Source organism: Pelophylax lessonae, assembly GCF_965119305.1.
Source record: "Pelophylax lessonae genome assembly, chromosome: 10".
Taxonomy (NCBI): Eukaryota; Metazoa; Chordata; class Amphibia; order Anura; family Ranidae; genus Pelophylax; species Pelophylax lessonae.
In genome coordinates this window covers 154,750,916-154,769,090 of record NC_138777.1, presented here as the reverse complement: position 1 = coordinate 154,769,090, position 18,175 = coordinate 154,750,916, and the positions used below count along the sequence as shown (strand labels likewise).

Genomic DNA, 18,175 nt, shown 5'->3' with positions numbered 1-18,175 from the left:
GGCCCCCTCTTCTCCTTTATAGGGGCTATGTCATTTTATGTAATTTATGGTGGGCTACCCTTAGGTCTAATAGGGGTCTTTTTGTGGAACTTTAGCCGGCGTCTCCTTGCGGGACTTTATCGGCGACCTGTTCTGTCTCTAGGACAGAGAGCTAAACCTTCCTGCTCCATAAACTTGAGATACCATATTTCTTTGATCTCAAATTTATTAGAACAAGCCAGGTGAAACTACAAATTTATAAAAATTAACATCAATCAGTACAATATTGCATACAACAAAGAAACAATGATCTATAATACAGCATGGGATAACAAGAACTCACTTTTTATGCTCTCTCAGGGGTTATGGTGAGGGATTGAGAAAAATGTTTTGCTGTATCTTCTCAAAATGGTGGCTGATTCACTTCCTGTAGGGAATTCTACCAACAATACTCCTGGATACTAACAACTTTATTGAACACTTTCTGAGTTTACAACATATGCAGAACTGAACTATACCAAGTAAAGGACAGTAGATGGTGCCTGCGCTCTGCACATAACTAACTTGTGTGAATCAAGAAAACCCAACATGTTATTTTAAACAACATAAACACAAGTATACTGAATAAAAGGTGGACAGAACATACCTCCCCTGCTTGTTATGTTCTCAGGGTGAGCTTAGCATATAGCGACTCTACTGGGTCTACGTCCATGGACTTCGGCTGCTCTGCGGTGAGGATGATTCCTTTTTTCCTTTTAATCCTGGCAGGTGGATTACTTGAGTCATTTTGAATTAGGGGGAATGTTCCCTGCACCCAGAGGTGTTTCACCTGTTGTGTGTCTGGTGGGGGACACCAATTGTAGACCTGTTAGCTTCTCGGCTCAAAGAGAAGGTACAGAGGTGTGTAGCCAGGTCTCGGGATCCTCTGGCTGATGCCACAGTCGCACGGGTGGCTCCTTGGGGTCAGTATTGGCTGATCTATGCGCTTCCTCTGCTGAAACTTCTGCCGAGGCTTCTGGATAGGGGTCAAAGGGATTGCAGCCATTCTGGTGGCTCTAGCCTGGCCTCGCCGGTCTTGGCACTCGGATCTCGGAAGGTTGGTCGCCGATGCTCCTTGGAGACCCTTCTCTCAGAGAAGATCTGTTGTCTCAAGGGCCGCTCTTCCATCCTGCTTTACCTTCACTGGCTTTACCAGCATGGCTGTTGAAAGTCAGTTATTGAAGAATAGGAGTCTTTCTGACTCAGTGATTCCTACATTGTTGAAGGCTAGAAAATCTACTTCAAGGAAGATTTCTCATCGTACGTGGAAATCGTACATCTCATGGTGTGAATCCATTAAGGTGCATCCAGTGGGTTGGCTTTCCTCCAAAGAGGGGTTGAGCAGCGGTTGACCTTGGGTACTATTAAAGGCCAGTTGTCCGCTTTGGGTTTTTTTTTTCAATGCCCTTTAACTACGCATTCTTTGATTTGCACTTTTGTCCAGGGAGTTTGTCATGTAGCTCCTCCGATACGATCCCCGTTACCTCCGTGGGATCTTAACTTGGTTCGGTCTGTTCTTCAAAAACATCCCTTTGAAAACTTAGGGAGATTCCTCTGCTTACACTGTCACAGAAGGTAGCCTTTTTTGGTGGCTATTACCTCTGCCCGCAAAGTGTCTGAATTGGCAACCCTTTCCTGCCGTTCTTCTCTGGTGGTCCACAGAGATTAAGGTGTACTTCGACCTAATCAGTCTTTTCTTCCCAAGGTGGTTTCTGATTTCCATTAAATGAAGACATTATGCTGCCTTCACTCTGAGCCCAAGTATCCCAATAAAATTGCCTTGCATTCTTTAGCTGTGGTTTGGGCAATTAGGGTTTGCCTGGCGGTTACTGAATCTTTCAGGAAATCAGACTCTATTTGTCCTCATGGAAGGACCTCGGAAGGGATTGGCTGCGTTTGCTGCAACCATATCCAGATGGATCAGGCAGACGGTGGTACAGGTGATTCACTTAAGGGTCAGGTTCCGCTTTTCCCTGTGAAGGCGCATTCTGCTAGGACGCTGAGTGCCTCTTGGGTCTTTCATCATCGGAGTCAGTAATACAAGTTTGCAAGGCGGCAACTTAGTCGTCTGTGCACACGTTCACTAAATTCTACAAAGTAGATGTGTTGGCATCCTCGGATGCTTCTTTGGGCTGCAAGGTTTTGCAGGCTGCTGTTTAAAAGAGCAATTTTTCTCTTTGAGGGTGTATGTTGTTTCTAGGTGAGCTCCAGTTGTTCCTGGTTTGAGCTCTGTTACCTGGTTGGCTAAGTTTAGCCTTTGGGGAATTATGTTCTTTCTCTGCGTTATTTTCCCACCCCCTCATGCAAATACTGCTTTGGGACATCCCAATGGTTAGGAAGAATATGGAGCTACGTCTGTCAATGAACGATAGAGAGAGTTTGATTTTTGGCTTACCGTAAAATCCCTTTCTCTGAAGTTTTGACAGATGCAGCACCCACCCCTCTATTTCTGTGTGGGTACGGGTTTTTTACTTCTGACACTGCTTGCAACAAAATTGAATCCTATAGCAGAGTGAGTGGGTGTATGCCTTCAGGGACTGCCCCAAAGGCGTAGTAATTTTTATTCCTGCCTAATGTCCTACTCCTGCAGGGGGCAGCATAACCCAATGGTTGAGAAGAATATGGAGCTGCGTATGTCAATGAACTTCAGAGAAAAGGATTTTACGGTAAGTCAAAAATCCAGTTTTCCTCCTTAGCCTGGTTTTGCTGTGGTTTCTCCCTTCAGTCAATAGGTGGCACTGTTACCTTTTGGCATTAGTGTGATGAATTACAGTAAGTCTAGGTTATGAATATGTATACTTCTCTCAGCCAATCATCAATCTGGTCGCTGAGCATGTTGGGAGAAGGTATTTATTTGGAGGAAGTCAGGTGATCTGTGTCCTTGGTGGCTGTGTGAGGAACAGCTGCTGATGGGTAGACCTGAAGCCTAAGGCCTAGCCATGTGCTCTCTGTAAGGGAGAGCCTGCTCACTACCTGGAAGCATGAAGGAAAGGATAGAGACCTGAGATGAAGTACCAGAAGTTACTCTACCATGAACCGGGAAACCCTGGGAAAGCATCAACTTGGAATCATCCAGAGAGTTCCTGCACCTTCCGCAAGTTGAATATTGTTGCTACAGGAGACAACTCATGCTACAAAGTACAGATTGCTGGTTCCAGCTTAAAGGCTCTTTTTCTGTACCGCTGTCTACCTATTCTACATTTTTGTCTAAGGAGTCTGCCGATCTGCAAGTCTGCTGATGTTTTTTACTAAGTGTTTTGTGCCCGACCCCACTCTCCCACATTTTTCCTGTTGTGAGAAATAAACTTCTCTTTGTTTAAGCATAAAAGTGACTGGCGCCCATCTTTCTACATTGTACACCACCCACCATGCCTAGTAACCAACACCCTGAGGAGGAAGGTCAGCCCTCCCTGTCCCTGTGAGTCACCACCAGGCCTCTGGAGGCTGGTGGGGGGGGGGGGGGGGCTCTACATCTACAAAGCTGGTCATCAGAGGGAAGCATGAAGTGCTCTAGAATTTCTTGGTAGAGGGCTGCCTTGTCTTTGGACTTGATAAAAACCCAGTGGACCAACATCAGCAGATGACATGGCTCCCCAAATCATTACTGACTGTTGAAACTTCACACTGGACCTCATGCAACTTTGATTCCGTGCCTCTCCACTCTTTCTCCAGACTCTGGGACCTTAACCACTTGCCGACTGCCCACAGTATATTTACTGCGGCAGCCAGCCCCACACAGGCAAAGTGACGTAGTACTACGTCGCTAGCCTGTGAGCATCTAGGGGGCGAGCGCGCGCCGCCGGAGGCGCGCCCCCGCTCGTTCCCTAATATGTCCGCGCGTGTGGGTCCGCCGGCCACTCGCGATTTCCCGGTGGAGAGGGAGAAAGGCAGGCGGCTGATGTAAACAAAGCTGCCTGTCATTCTCCCTGATCTAACTGCAGAGATCATACGATCCTGCTATGTAGGATCGTATGTCACTGTGGTTGCATCACTAGCCACACCCCTTTACAGTAAGAAGCACGCCCCTAGGGACACACTTAACCCCTTGATCACCAATAAAGTTAACCCCTTCCCTGCCAGTGTCATTTTTACAGTAACAGTGCATATGTATAGCACTGATTACTGTAGTAATGTCACTGGTACCCCCAAAAATGTCAGTCAAGGGTCCGATCTGTCCGCCGCAATGTCACAGTCCCGCAAAAAAAATCACAGATCGCCGCCATTACTCGTTAAAAAAAAACAAAAATGACAAAAATCCTTCCCTTAGTAAACGCAATAACTTTTGCGCAAACCAATCAAAATACGCTTATTGGGATTTTTTTTTACCAAACCTATGTAGCAGAAAACAAATTGGCCTAAAATGTTAAATTTTGATTTTTACATTTTTTTGGGAGGGAATTTCATATAAAAAAATTTCATATATTCAAAATTTACGCTCTTTTTTTGTTTATAGCGCAAAAGGTAAAAATCGCACAGGTGATCAAATACCATCAAAAGAAAGCTCTGTTTGTGGGAAATAAAGGATGTCAATTTCTTTTAGGTACATCGTCGCACGGCCGCGTAATTGTCTGTTAAAATCACGCAGTGCCGAATCGCAAAATAGGGCCTGGTCAGGAAGGGGGTAAAATCTTCCGGGGCTTAAGTGGTTAATTTCCAAAAGAAATGCAAAATTTTACACAGTTCATGATGATTTGGGGAGCCATGTCATTTGATGGTGTTGGTCCACTGTGTTTTATCAAGTCCAAAGTCAGCTTTTGTCTTTCACGTTGTCATTATAGGGTATTGTTTGTAGAATTTTGAAGAAAATAATGAATTGAATCCATTTTGGAATAACGCTGTAACATAACAAAATATAGAAAAAAAGAAGTGCTGTGAATACTTTCCTGATGCACTGTATAAATATACAGTGCATTGAAAAAGTATTCACCCTTGGAATTTTCCACATTTTGTCATGTTGCAACCAAAAACGTAAATGTATTTATTTTATTGGGATTTTATGTGATAGACCAAAACAAAGTGGCACATAATTGTGATGTGGAAGGAAAATGATAAAAGATTTTCACAATTTTTTACAAATGTCTGAAAAGTGTGGCGTGCATTTGTATTCAGCCCTCTTTATTTTAATACCCCTAACTAAAATCTAGTGGAACCAATTGCCTTCAGAAGTCACCTAATAATTAGTAAATAGAGTGCACCTGTGTGTAGTTTAATCTCCATATAAATACAGCTGTTCTGCGAATCCCTCAGCGGTTTGTTAGAGAACCTTAGTGAACAAACAGCATCATGAAGGCCAAGTAAAAACACCAGGCAGGTAAGGGATATAGTTGTGGAAAGAAAGCCAAAATAAGTCCCTAACGTAGGTGGTCCTGCAAGCTACAATGCAATTACACCAAGGAAAACATACTGAGCTGAGCCGATGGCACTGTTCACAATCCTATAGATGTGCTAAGTGCAACTTACAGTGTTAAAAATGCCAAGCTGCGGTGCTCTATATACGTATACGAACAATTAGTGTCATCAAGTATAGAAAATATTTAATTGATATGCAAATTATAATAAAGATACATTTTTTTTTTATATAAAAACTGAATATAGAAATAAAATGTGATCACATATACATGCAAATGCTGGTTTCAACAATGAATAAAATTAGGTGCAGTCCAAACTGAAATCCATGCAGACAGCCCTTTACAACAGTCACTGTTTACAGATCGTGCTTCTCATTCTATCTACTTTTCATAAGTGCTCAAATACCGAAAGTAGCATCAACACAGGTGCTCCCCACCCCACCCCACCAGGAATAATCTCACCTGATGATTTGTGACCTGTACAATTAGGCCAGGTAAAAAAAAAGCCTTTCCCGTGCTACAACCAATGCTCTCCAGGCCTCCCCGCTGCTTAGAAACTCTCCCAGACAGGACTTGTCTGGTCCCCAGGTGTGAGAGCCATAATGGCTGCCTGCCCACTGACTTATTCCTTATTTCCCCCTGAGGAAGACACATGACCCTATGTCGACACACGTAGAGGAGGGGAGAGGACAGTGAAGGAACCCGGACCCTTACGAGGAGGAATTAGTCAGCAGGCAGGCAATGGATGTTGGGCTTTGGGGGAACTTAATTACACCACCGCTTGATTTAGCCTGGTGTGCTGGAAGCACCAGGAGTATGAGAGTACTTACTTTTTAATAAGTTTTTAAAAAGCGTCAATGTTTGAATGGTATAAGCACTATTGGAGCTTTTTATTTTTATTTTTTTAACCTATATGCACTCTGATGCTTTACACTGATGGGGAGATTGCTATATGGAAGAGCTTAAAAGCCAGAAAATCTAAACCTATCAGATTGAGCACTGAAGAGGCTCACAGGCGCTGTTTGACCTAACTTAAGTGCAGGGTCACATGCCTCGAGGTGAGGATACAGGGGGGGCATAGCGTTTTTTTTTTTGGAGCACTCAAAAATTGATTAATTGGATGAAAGATATTTCATGGAATGTGATTTGTTAAAGAATTCACGTCACATAATTGCATGGGTTGTTACTGACGTGGTGAAAATTTAATGTCAATAGCACCTTGGTGATGTGTTCAATACTTATTTTACCCACTGTGTGTGTGTGTATATGTGTATATATATATATATATATATATATATACATATACATACACACAGTACAGACCAAAAGTTTGGACACACCTTCTCATTCAAAATAAACACACTGTGACAAAACAAATAACAAATATGACGTTATCAGGGGCATGTACACGCTGCAACCATGCCTCTATATAGTAAACGGGGAGGATCCACTTGCAATTGGATAAATACCGTTCAAAAACAGGCTGGAGACTAAAGCAGCCAAAAGACCTCGTGAGACTGAACAGCATCACTTCACTACCACCATCTTGTGGATTGAAAGAAAAATACACCTGAGTTACTATAGGTGTTAATAAGGAGGATTAATACAATGAGCATGTGGCTGTCGTCCCAGAAAGAAGCCTCTTCTAAAGATAATGCACAAACAAAGCCCACGAAGACAAATCATGTCATGGTCTGGGGCTGCATGAGTGCTGCCATCACTGGGGAGCTACAGTTTATTGATGAAGCCATGAATGCCAACATGTACTGTGACATACTGAAGCAGAGCATGATCCCCTTCCTTCTGAGGCTGGGCTGCAGGGCAGTATTCCAACATAATAACCCAAAACACACCTCCAAGACCACCACTGCCTTGCTAAAAAAGCTGAGGGTAAATATGATGGACTGGCCAAGCATTTTTCCTCACCTATACCCTATTGAGCATCTGTGGGTCGTCCTCAAATGGAAGGTGGAGGAGCGTAAGGTCTCTAACATCCACCAGCTTCATGATGTCATCATGGAGATGTGGAAGAGGACTCCAGTGGCAACCTGTGAATCTATTGTGAACTCCATGCCCAAGAGGATTAAGGCAGTGCTGGAAAATAATTGTGGCCACACAAAATATTGACTCTTTAGGCCCAATTTGGACAATTTTACTTAGGGGTGTACTCACTTTTGTTGCCAGCAGTTTAGACATTAATGGGTGTGTGTTGAGTTATTTTGGTTGGTTTTGTATCATTATGGTATTTTGTTCCTTTGTCTTTATCAGACGTAAGAGGAGTTCTGCACTTTTTTCTAGTCAGCGAGGTTTAAACAAGCAACAGTTTAATACCATAGATTTACTGCCATATTGAATTGTGGCCTAAATATCTTCGTTTGGAGAAATGTTCTGCAGGCCTGACCGAGCAACACCTAATTCATGATCCAGTCACCAAATATTATTGCCATAAGGAGTAGTGGCTCTGTTAGCACAAATTCTCCTATAGATTTTACCCTTAATCTACAGGTTTTTTTAAATGTATTTTTTGATTTGTATAACCCATTTAATAATAATTTGATCAATTGGTATACATTTATTCTAACTTACTACTATGCACCTCCTGCTATTGAATCCTGTGTGTTCATATGTCTGTATTATATGCATGATTTGTACTACATTTCTGTTAGGGCAACTGTCACTACTTTTTTCTGCAATGCAGAAAGCTGTGTGAGCCACACAACCCGTCCTTGGTGCCTGATGATGTCACTGGTTGGTAGGACGTGGGTGGGCGGCCCACAGCGCATTCTGGATTGCAGACAGTAGTAGTGGCAGGAGTAGAGAGGAGGACAGAGCCAGAAGACATCCAGGCTCTGCTCTCTCCTTCCTCTCTGTACACAGGAGTTACCAGAGGAATGCTTTCAGATCAGACTGTACAGGGTTTTATGTAATTTTGCCGCGGCACCCCTGGGGACAATTTGTGGCACCCTTGTTGAAAAAAATGGGTTATGATACTGATTCTTCAAAGATCCCATCAAAATTTAATGTAGTTGGATTCACTGGGAACTTTTTCACTTGTCCGACGATTATCTATCCTACTCTTAACCGGCTTGCCATGCCTGCGGGTGGGACGGAGCGGACCCCCACTCTTCACTTTTCTGTCTATCTTTTTCTCCCTCCTCCCTCTCGCCTTTTCCTTCCTCCCTCTCTCTCTTCATTTCTCCCCTCTCTTGCATCTCTTCCCCTCTCTCCCTGACTTAGGGCATTGTGTTTGCCCTATCCCTTCTATTAAGTCATAAAATGCCAGTAGGTGTTCTCCAAACCAAGGGTGGGGGGCTGGTCCCGGGGTTTTCCCTGCTTCGGGTGGGGGTTTTGGTGGGCCCCCTTGCTGGCCAAGTGGTAGATGCCGGCGGGGATGCCTATCCCCCTCCACTTGGGTGGGTGTCGCTGGACTACCCTCCACACGAACTCTTGTTTACAGCAATGCTGCACATGAATGAATAAGTATGGAAGATAAGACAACATACGAACCCAGGTTACACTATATGTTTATACTTTGTGATAGTATGTTTTACACGAGGTTGTTCCCTGTACTACGTAGTCCACATTTCTATTACCATCATGCAAATGTTTGTAGCATTGTTATTCCTTATTGTTCATGGCATACCTTTAAATAAAGAATTAAAAAAAAATTTAATGTAAATGAACTAGCATGCTAAGCATTCAGTAACATATTTACATATCAGGAGCCCCAAAACCAGCCATGATTTAAAACCCTTTCAGTGATACTGTATATGCAAGAAAAGTGGAATTCCAGGCTATAACTAAAAATATAATTTCACTTTAGAGCTAAGAACTTAAAATATAATATCGCTGTTTGAGAGACACTGCTGTGTAGATTCCATACAATGGGTTATATTGCTACCTACAGGAGGAATCTAGATAACACGTTCAACAGCGTATATATCTCCTCACCAATTATGTAAAGTTTTGTTTAGTGACTTAAGGGAGGTAGGGTGTCTCTTTTCTGCTCTGCTGGATCTCCTTTTAGTTTTGTGAAATGCTTTACTAGGTAACCTCTTGAAAGCCCCATTAAAACAATATTAAATCCATAACCAAAAATGTTAGTTATTGCCGCTTACCAATCATTTGATATAGTGGCTGCATTCATTTTCTTTTTAAGTGTTTTTTCCTCTGTTTTCCCCTGTATAAGGGAGCGTCAGAACACCTTTGGACAGCAGCATTGCCAGTTCGAGAAGGGGGGGGGGGGGTTGAGATATACTCCAGCTATCACTTTACACCCAACATTTTTTTCCTTTTGGGATAAAGGTTTTACATAAATACTGTAAATTCAAGACGATCATTGTAGGCACTACGATTGCTACATTTGCCAGAGAGCTGGTTCTGTTGAAAAATAACAGACTTACTGGCCAGATCACCAGGTAAAGAAAGCATTTATGCATTTTTTTAGGCTTTCTTTTGATCATAATATCAGTTTGCGGTATGGTTAGCAGTAATGTCCTCTGTGAACTGCTTTAGTCAAAAAAAAAAAAAGCTGGAAGCCTAAATCTTTATTCTGAATAAGCTTTTTTTTTTTCCTTTTATACTGCCTTTAGCAGTCTGTATTGCAGCTTAGGGTACTCACACTCAGTGCAGATTGTTTTCTCTAGTGGGAAGTGGGCCAAGGCTTAAATGGGGCTTTTTGTCAGTCCCTCAGGCTCTTTCATACATGTCTATCAGACTGTAGGTCGTGCCTATGTCCTAGCAAGTACCCTTCTTGTTGGACATGCCTGTTCCCTGCCTGCTGTCTTGAATCATGGGAAATTTAGTTCCAAGTGGGAGACACAGCTTCTAACACACTGATAGGAAATGTGCTAACTCTGTGAAACTCTTTCTAGCATCACTATATTGATGCAGCAGAGGAATGATAGACTGCAATGATGAATTCTTGCTGAGGTAAGGATTAATTCTTTGATGATATCTGAAATGTGGAACATGAATGAGGTTTAATTCCTAAAAATAAATACGCTACATTTAGTTGTACTTTAAACTAGGAGTTTTCCGTTAAATTTACTTCTGCATTACTTCACAATTGCTTTTTATTGAATTCACTTGTTTGACTTTGTTTAACTAAGTTCAGACAAAAGCATAAAAACTTCATGGCAGTCTTCACCTTCTATGTTTGCAGGTTGGATACGAAAACGCTGGTACTGTCGAGTTCCTTGTCGATAAACATGGTAAACATTACTTCATAGAAGTCAATTCCCGGCTGCAGGTGGAACATACTGTGACTGAGGAGATTACAGAGTAAGTTCATAAGTCAAGTCTCGCAGCATCTTGTTTTTTTTCTTTGTTTTTTTTCTAGAATACATTGTTTTGTTACGTAGTCAGGTTGAAAACAGACACCATCTATTACCAGTCCATCTAGTTAAACCAAAAAAAAAAAATATATATATATATATATATATATATATATTATACAGTATATCACAAAAGTGAGTACACCCCTCACATTTTTGTAAATATTTTATTATATCTTTTCATGTGACAACACTGAAGAAATGACACTTTGCTACAATGTAAAGTAGTGAGTGTACAGCTTGTATAACCGTGTAAATTTCAATTACCAAGTATTGAAAAAACAGACATTTGGGATTCTTAAGGTGCCAAGAAAAACAAATTAATATATAAAAAAGTAACAAAATATTACTGATATTTATTCTGTAACTCAACACCAAGTTCACTATACAGACCACTTACAGTATTTATACATGTTGATCATATCCCCCCCCCCTTAATCTCCTCTTCTCTAGAGATAATAAATTCAGTTCCTCTAATCTTTTCTCATAGCTGAGCGCCTCCATGCCTCTTATCAGTTTCTTTGCCCTTCTCTACACTTTCTCCAGTTCCCCGATATCTTTTCTGCGATTTGGTGGCCAAAACTGAACTGCATATGGGGCAGTAGGCAGGATTTCCTAAACTCTATGAATAAATTAACTTATTTAGATAATTGACACCACAAAATTTTAAAGTATGGAATAGAAGAGGCCGCTGCCGTTTATTATTTAACAAAATATAATCAATAACTCTTTAAATATCAATATACAACATCATAAAACAACCTGGTCACCACGACCCAGGTTGCAATTAGCAGAATTTAAAATAATTCAAAAATTTCATCCAACTCATAACACAAAACATAAAAACTTGAACGTCCCCCTTTGCACAAGCAAAGGTGACCCTAAAAAAATAAACTGACCGCGACATAACAGGGGGGGGGGGGGGGGAACCGCTCGGCTGTCTTCTTCTGTCAGGCGATGTGAAGTCCGTTGGTGAGGAGACCCCTTAAATGGGCTTGCTTGATGACTGTTGACCAATCAATGACCTGTATTACTGGCGGGAAGAAACAGGATAAATCAAGTATGGGCCCTATTCTCCCTGGATACTTGGGCAGCTAAACCTTAACTTAATTATCCAATCAGCTATCAGTAATAGCTGACAGGCTAGAACTTTCCCTAACAACTGGGATTCCTCATGCCTTTACTATACTATCCTTACCTGCCACTGCCCCATAAATAAAAGGGGCTATTTAGCCCCTTTTCTCTTTATTCCAGATGAGGTCTTACTAATGATTTGTGCAGGGCAAAATTATATCTCTCTCTCTCTGGAGTCTATACCTCTCCTAATACAGCAAGGACTTTGCTCTCCTTGGAAACCACAGCTTGGCATTGATTAAGGATTTAGAGATCTATAAAAAAGAGTGGACCAAAATAATCCTGAGATGTGTGCAAACCTGGTCACGAACTACAAGAAACGTCTCACCTTTGTGCTTGCCAACTAGGGTTTATCAAAGTACTAAGTCATGTTTTGCTTGGGAATCAAATACTTATTTTACTCACTGAACTGCAACTCCATTTATAACATTTGTATCGTATGTTTTTTTTTTTTTTTTTTTTTTTGAGTCTTGGTTGATATTCTTTCTCTATCATTTAAAATACACATATGATAAAATTATAGACCCTTCATTTCTTTGTAAGTGGGCAAACTTACGCAATTTGCAAGGGATCAAATAATAATTTTTCACACTGTATAGATAATGCACATAATTTCATCTGTCCGATCTTACTTCTGACTAACCCATGTAGCTACACTGGCTTCAAACATAGCCTGAGGCTGGTAGAGACCCTGTAAACTGCTAGATCTGAGACCTGTCATCCTTTCTTGCTTCGCTGCTTGTCATCGGTATCATTAACAGCTGATCTCTGACCAGTCCTCTCCTGCTGCATTAGACATCCAATGTTTACCTAGAGCATTTTCTTTGCAGACCATATATTTTCTGAACAACATTATTTCTTTCAGTTTATCATACAAGAATTTGTTAGATACACCGATGTATACCTAAGATGCAAGTGAATATCCTCCACTGAGAGAAATACACTTGTGCAAGTAATGTAAATTTTTAAAAAATGCCCCTTTATAGTAACATTAATATTAACTCGGTTACAGATAGATTGCTTCAAAGCACATCATATCTGGTTGTTTATTTTCACTTTTAATATATTTTTATTGAAAAATTTTAAGTACAAAACATACTGTAAAAGGATTTTTGTAATTGCCAAAGAAATATTAGACAACTGGAATGTAGCTGCCAAGAATGTAAAAGCATCAAACAGTTTAAATAGCATAGTAATAAACCAAACGTATCCCCTGCAAGTTGAGTAGATGTCATTGAGTCCTGTAAATTTGTTGCAGGCTGTGAAACAGGAAGTAGGTCAAAGCACCAAGTATGAATAAACAGCGTGATCTGAAAGAAGGAAAGGGGGAGGAAAGGTGTTCACGGTAGCAAGGTGGGAAAGAGAAGTCAGGTAATGGGGAGGGAAGTGAGCGTCCAGGAATGCCCAAAACCAACATCCATAAAGCTGGATTATTTTTTTTTTGAAAATTTTTAACAAAGTACATAGAAAACAAGACCGTAAACATACAGTGAAAATTAAAAAAGGAAAGGAAAAAACAACAGACAAAAGAAAAAGAAACATTTCCTCCCCCATTCCCCAGGACACCCAGTCTGCCCACCACAAACATCAAGCAGCCTTGGCATCAGGAATACACAGAATGTATGGAGCTGGACTATTATAAAGAGGTATACCTTTCTGTGGACAGTGGCGGCTGTGCTGGTTGTTTTTTTATTTATTTTTAACGGAATTACATTGCAATTACAATCACATGGTACTACACCTTGGCCTTTGTGAGTCAGATACTTGTGAACCAAATGCTTGCCATTCACACTTGTTTGAAAATCAAATTCTTTATCTAAATTGCATGAGCAGACCTTGATAAATGATAAAAAATATTGGTAATCAAATGGTTTATTGTGATTTATAGATAGGCCTGGAGCCCTTTTTTTTTAACTTTAAAGGCCAATGGCAGATTGTATTGCTCTTTATATCTGCAGATAGGGCTTGGACCCTCATTTCCTGTCTGCCTTTCAATGTGACAGTAGGAGACATGTTTGTTAGGACACCTGTCGAGGTTTAACTGTTGCCATTTTGAATTTAGACCCTGACAAAAATAAAGATACCATAATAATTACAAAGTTGGCCAGCCAACCTTTCCCCTCCCATTGTGCCTCAGTTTTTGTGCTAGTGTCTTAGCAGTGTGAGCATCCTTTCGATATTGAGAATGTTTTACTATTTTTCCTGGTCATTTTCTGTTTTGTTCTTTTTTTTTTGCTGCCAAACTGAGCTCTTTATGCAGCTATCCAGATCAGCATATCCTCAGCAATAGCATGAACAGGTAAATCCTCCTGGTGATTAATACACCTGCAGAGAATGTTTCTTTACTGCTTCTCAAATATACTCCTTAACCAATTCTAGGCCAGAAGGTTTTACCCCCCCCCCTCCCTTATGGACGATTCGACACTGTGTTACTTTGACTGACAATTGCGAAGTGGTGCAACGCTGTACCCAAATAAAATTCATGTCCTTTTTTTCCCCCCACATAAAGAATTTTCTTTTGGTGGTATTTGATCACCTCTGCAGTATTTATTTTTTGCTCTATAAGCAAAAATTAGAGCGACAATTTTGAAAAAAAATAATTTCTGCTATAAAACACAATCAATACTTTTTTAACAACAAAAATCTAATTTTTTCATCAATTTAAGCCAATATGTATTCTGCTACTTATTTTTGGTAAAAAATCTCAACAAGGGCTCTTTCACACGGTCCGCCTCCGTAGGCGGATCCGTGCTGCTCAGCGGGGATCGATCCGCCAATCCCCGCTTAGCAGGCTGATGACAGCTCCGTCTTCGCTTGCAGTGCAGAGAGGGAGGTGTCACAGCTCCCGCTGCTCTCTATGGGGGATCGGATGAGAGCAGACCGCCTGTCCGCTCTCATCCGATCTGATCACTGAACGGATGGAAAAATAGGGTTTCCATCCGTCCAGATTTTACGGACAGGATCGGATACGGATGGCAGTGGGTGTCAGCGGAGGTGTCTCCGCTGACATCAGCTGCCCCATAGAGCTGCATGGAGGATCCAATCAGATCCGCCTAAAAAACTGACAGGCGGATCTGATTGGATCGCTTGTGTGAAAGAGCCCTAAGTATATATTGATTGGTTTGCACAAAAGTTAGTGTCTACAAACTGGGATATTTTTATGGAATTTTTGTTTATTTTTTTCTAGTAATGGCGGCGAACAGCGATTTTTAGCGTGACTGCGACATTGCAGCGGACAAATTGGACATCTAACACTTTTGACACTTTTTGGGGACCAGTGCCACTAATACAGTGATCAGTGCTAAAATGCACTGTTACTGTACTAATGACACTGGCAGGGAAGGGGTTAACATCGATCAAAGGGTTGTGTGTCCCTAGGGGGTGCTTACTAATTGTGGGGGGTTGCACTGATTGGGGAAAGACAGAGATCCTGATTCTTGCTTAGCAGGAACACAAGGTCTCCATCTTGTCCCCTTGCAGAACGGCGATCTGCCTTGTTTACGTAGGCAGATCGCCGTTCTGCCTCTCCCAGGGATGATCACAGTTGGCCGGCGGACATCGTTGATTGATATCCCCACTAGCCAAACACAGAGCGTTCGTGGCTCCAGGGACACGATGGCACCATCTAGTGGCTCTTGAGTGAAACCATGTACAGGTATGTCGTTTCGCGCAACAGCACCTCTTTGCCGAAGTATATACACAGCGGCTGGTTAGCAAGTGCTTAAAAAAGGTGTATTAAAGGTAAGATTGAAGTAGTTTTCATACCTGAGAATGATGTGATCAGATAGCCCAGCTTGATCTTTGGCCTAGTTAACACTTGGTTGGGGGCAGAACTGACTACCTATCTCCAGAGAGATCTATCCACCTATCTCCAGAGAGATCTATGTACATATCTCTAGAGAGATCTATCTACCTATCTCCAGAGAGATCTATCTACCTATCTCCAGAGAGATCTATCTACCCATCTCCAGAGAGATCTATCTACCTATCTCCAGAGAGATCTATCTACCTATCTCCAGAGAGATCTATCTACCTATCTCCAGAGAGATCTATCTACCTATCTCCAGAGAGATCTATCTACCTATCTCCAGAGAGATCTATCTACCTATCTCCAGAGAGATCTATCTACCTATCTCCAGAGAGATCTATCTACCTATCTCCAGAGAGATCTATCTACCTATCTCCAGAGAGATCTATCTATCTATCTCCAGAGAGATCTATGTACATATCTCCAGAGAGATCTATGTACCTATCTCCAGAGAGATCTATATACCTATCTCCAGAGAGATCTATATACCTATCTGCAGAGAGATCGATCTACCTATCTCCAGAGATATTTTTTATTTACTTTCAGCCGGTCTCAGGGACTTGGATGTTTATATGCAGCTATTGCTGCAATTTCTTAACTCACACTATTTATAAATGATAATGTTTTGCAAGTAATCAGTTAGTGTTCAGCACATTGAATATTTTATTTTCTGATTCCATTATCCAATATATTGGATATATGGGGGCAGAAGTAGTTTGTTTGCCATTATAGCTTAGCCACTTTCTAGCCATGAGTCTGTCCCTTGAGGGGATATAGGAGAAATCTGGTTTAAATATCTTCTCTGCTTTATTACTTTGTTAGGCGGTGAGGGGACATATTCCCTCTTTGCTCAGCAAGACACTGCAATGAAAATGGCACTGCCATTTCTTCTGAAAAGATTAAAATGAAAACAAAATAGAAGTTTATATTGCATCACATCTGTTGAGTTTTGTAAAGGAAGCTCAAACTCATTACTTTTGTTCTTAATGACTGTGTCGGATGACTGCAAAAAAATAACTTGAGGAAAACACTTTTCTCAATATAAGATTTGGACCATAATCTGTGTTTAATATGTATAGGCTGTCTCTGAGTAAAATGCATTCAGTGGCTATTCCTCTCCTTTGTTTATAAATAAAGACTGATTTTCGCGTTTAGCTTTGCATACAGCATAATTGCTAAAAATCTCAGCCAATATGACTTGCTCTTTACTTGCACACATTGCTGTCTATATTAGGGATCGACCGATTATCGGCAAAGCCGGTATATCGAGGGGCGATATGCACTCTCTCCGATATATCGGAATCGGCCCCCGGAGGTTACCGATATTGCCGATATTTCGGAAAAGTTTTAGCTAGAGGCATCACCCCGGTACCGGCGTCCATAGCCGATGGTCGGCTGTCTTGTAATGACAACCGATGCGGCTTAGAAGCCGCTCAAGTGTCATTACATGGGGCGGGAGGGGACACCCCACCTGCTGCCTTCCGCCGCTCGCCCGGGTCTCCCGTCCAAACGGGAGACCCAGGCAACCAGCCTGCATGGCCGCCAAAGACCTGATCAAAGAAGCATTCGGCTCTGATCGGGTCTCCATGCGAAAACCCGGAAGTGATGTCCCGGGTACTAACGACAGATTTAAAAAAAGACAGCATTCAAAACAGCCAAACTTGGCGTTTTTAATGCTTTTAAGTGCAAAGGAGGGGTTTGGGGTCTTTTAGACCCCCCAGATCCCTCCACAAGAGTACCTGTCAAGAAAAAATAAATAAAAAACATTTTTTTTTAAATGTACAAAAATTTCGGCCCATGTCGGCTGATACCGATATACATTGGCCAAAGTATCGGCAACGAAGAACCGATATCGGTCGATCACCAGTCTATATTGTTGTAGTGCATGTGTTAAAAGTTCAAAACAATATTTCTGAAAAGATTTCCATCCATTTTTACGTGTATAAAATCTGACATGCTGGTTATACCAAAGTTGATTGATGAATTGACTTGGGTAAAATCCGCCTGCCTATAAATGGTTCAAATGAGATTGAAATTAAGTAGATTTGAACTATCAATGGCTGGCTTAGGTGAATGTTGTCACCCAAGTGTATTACTGACAGGATCACCAAATGAAAATAAAGCCAGAAAAAAGAGAAATCATAACCATTCACTTGTACAATGTACATCTATGGACTGCTAAACTGCAATGTATTACATTTTTGTTCTTGGATTCACATACAGTTTAAGGCCTCATGAACACAAATTAAATTCGACTGGTATATATATATATATAGATTTTTTAATGGATCTAAGTGCAACTGCAAATTCAATGTGTCTGTACACATGGGGCATTTAACACGTTATACTAGAGCAGCGTTCAGAGGCGTACAACTGAAAGGCCCACATTCAGGGAAGAGCATTTTGACAGGTTTTTTCATATACACACATGTAAATTAAATCTAGTGATTAGAATAAATTAATATTCTTGCCACGGCAATGCACTTCTGAATGCACATATGGCTGTGCGCACTTTGCACATATTTTCTTTT

At 41.3% G+C, this 18,175-nt stretch overlaps 1 protein-coding gene across 1 annotated transcript in view; it reads left to right on the top strand.

Annotated features, from left to right (window-relative positions):
* PC (pyruvate carboxylase) overlaps positions 1–18,175 on the top strand; it is a 674,712-nt gene that overhangs the window by 180,451 nt on the left and 476,086 nt on the right. The window contains exon 8 of the mRNA XM_082271181.1: positions 10,531–10,649. Within this exon, the coding sequence (XP_082127307.1) occupies positions 10,531–10,649 (119 nt within the window). The remainder of the gene's footprint in view (positions 1–10,530; positions 10,650–18,175) is intronic.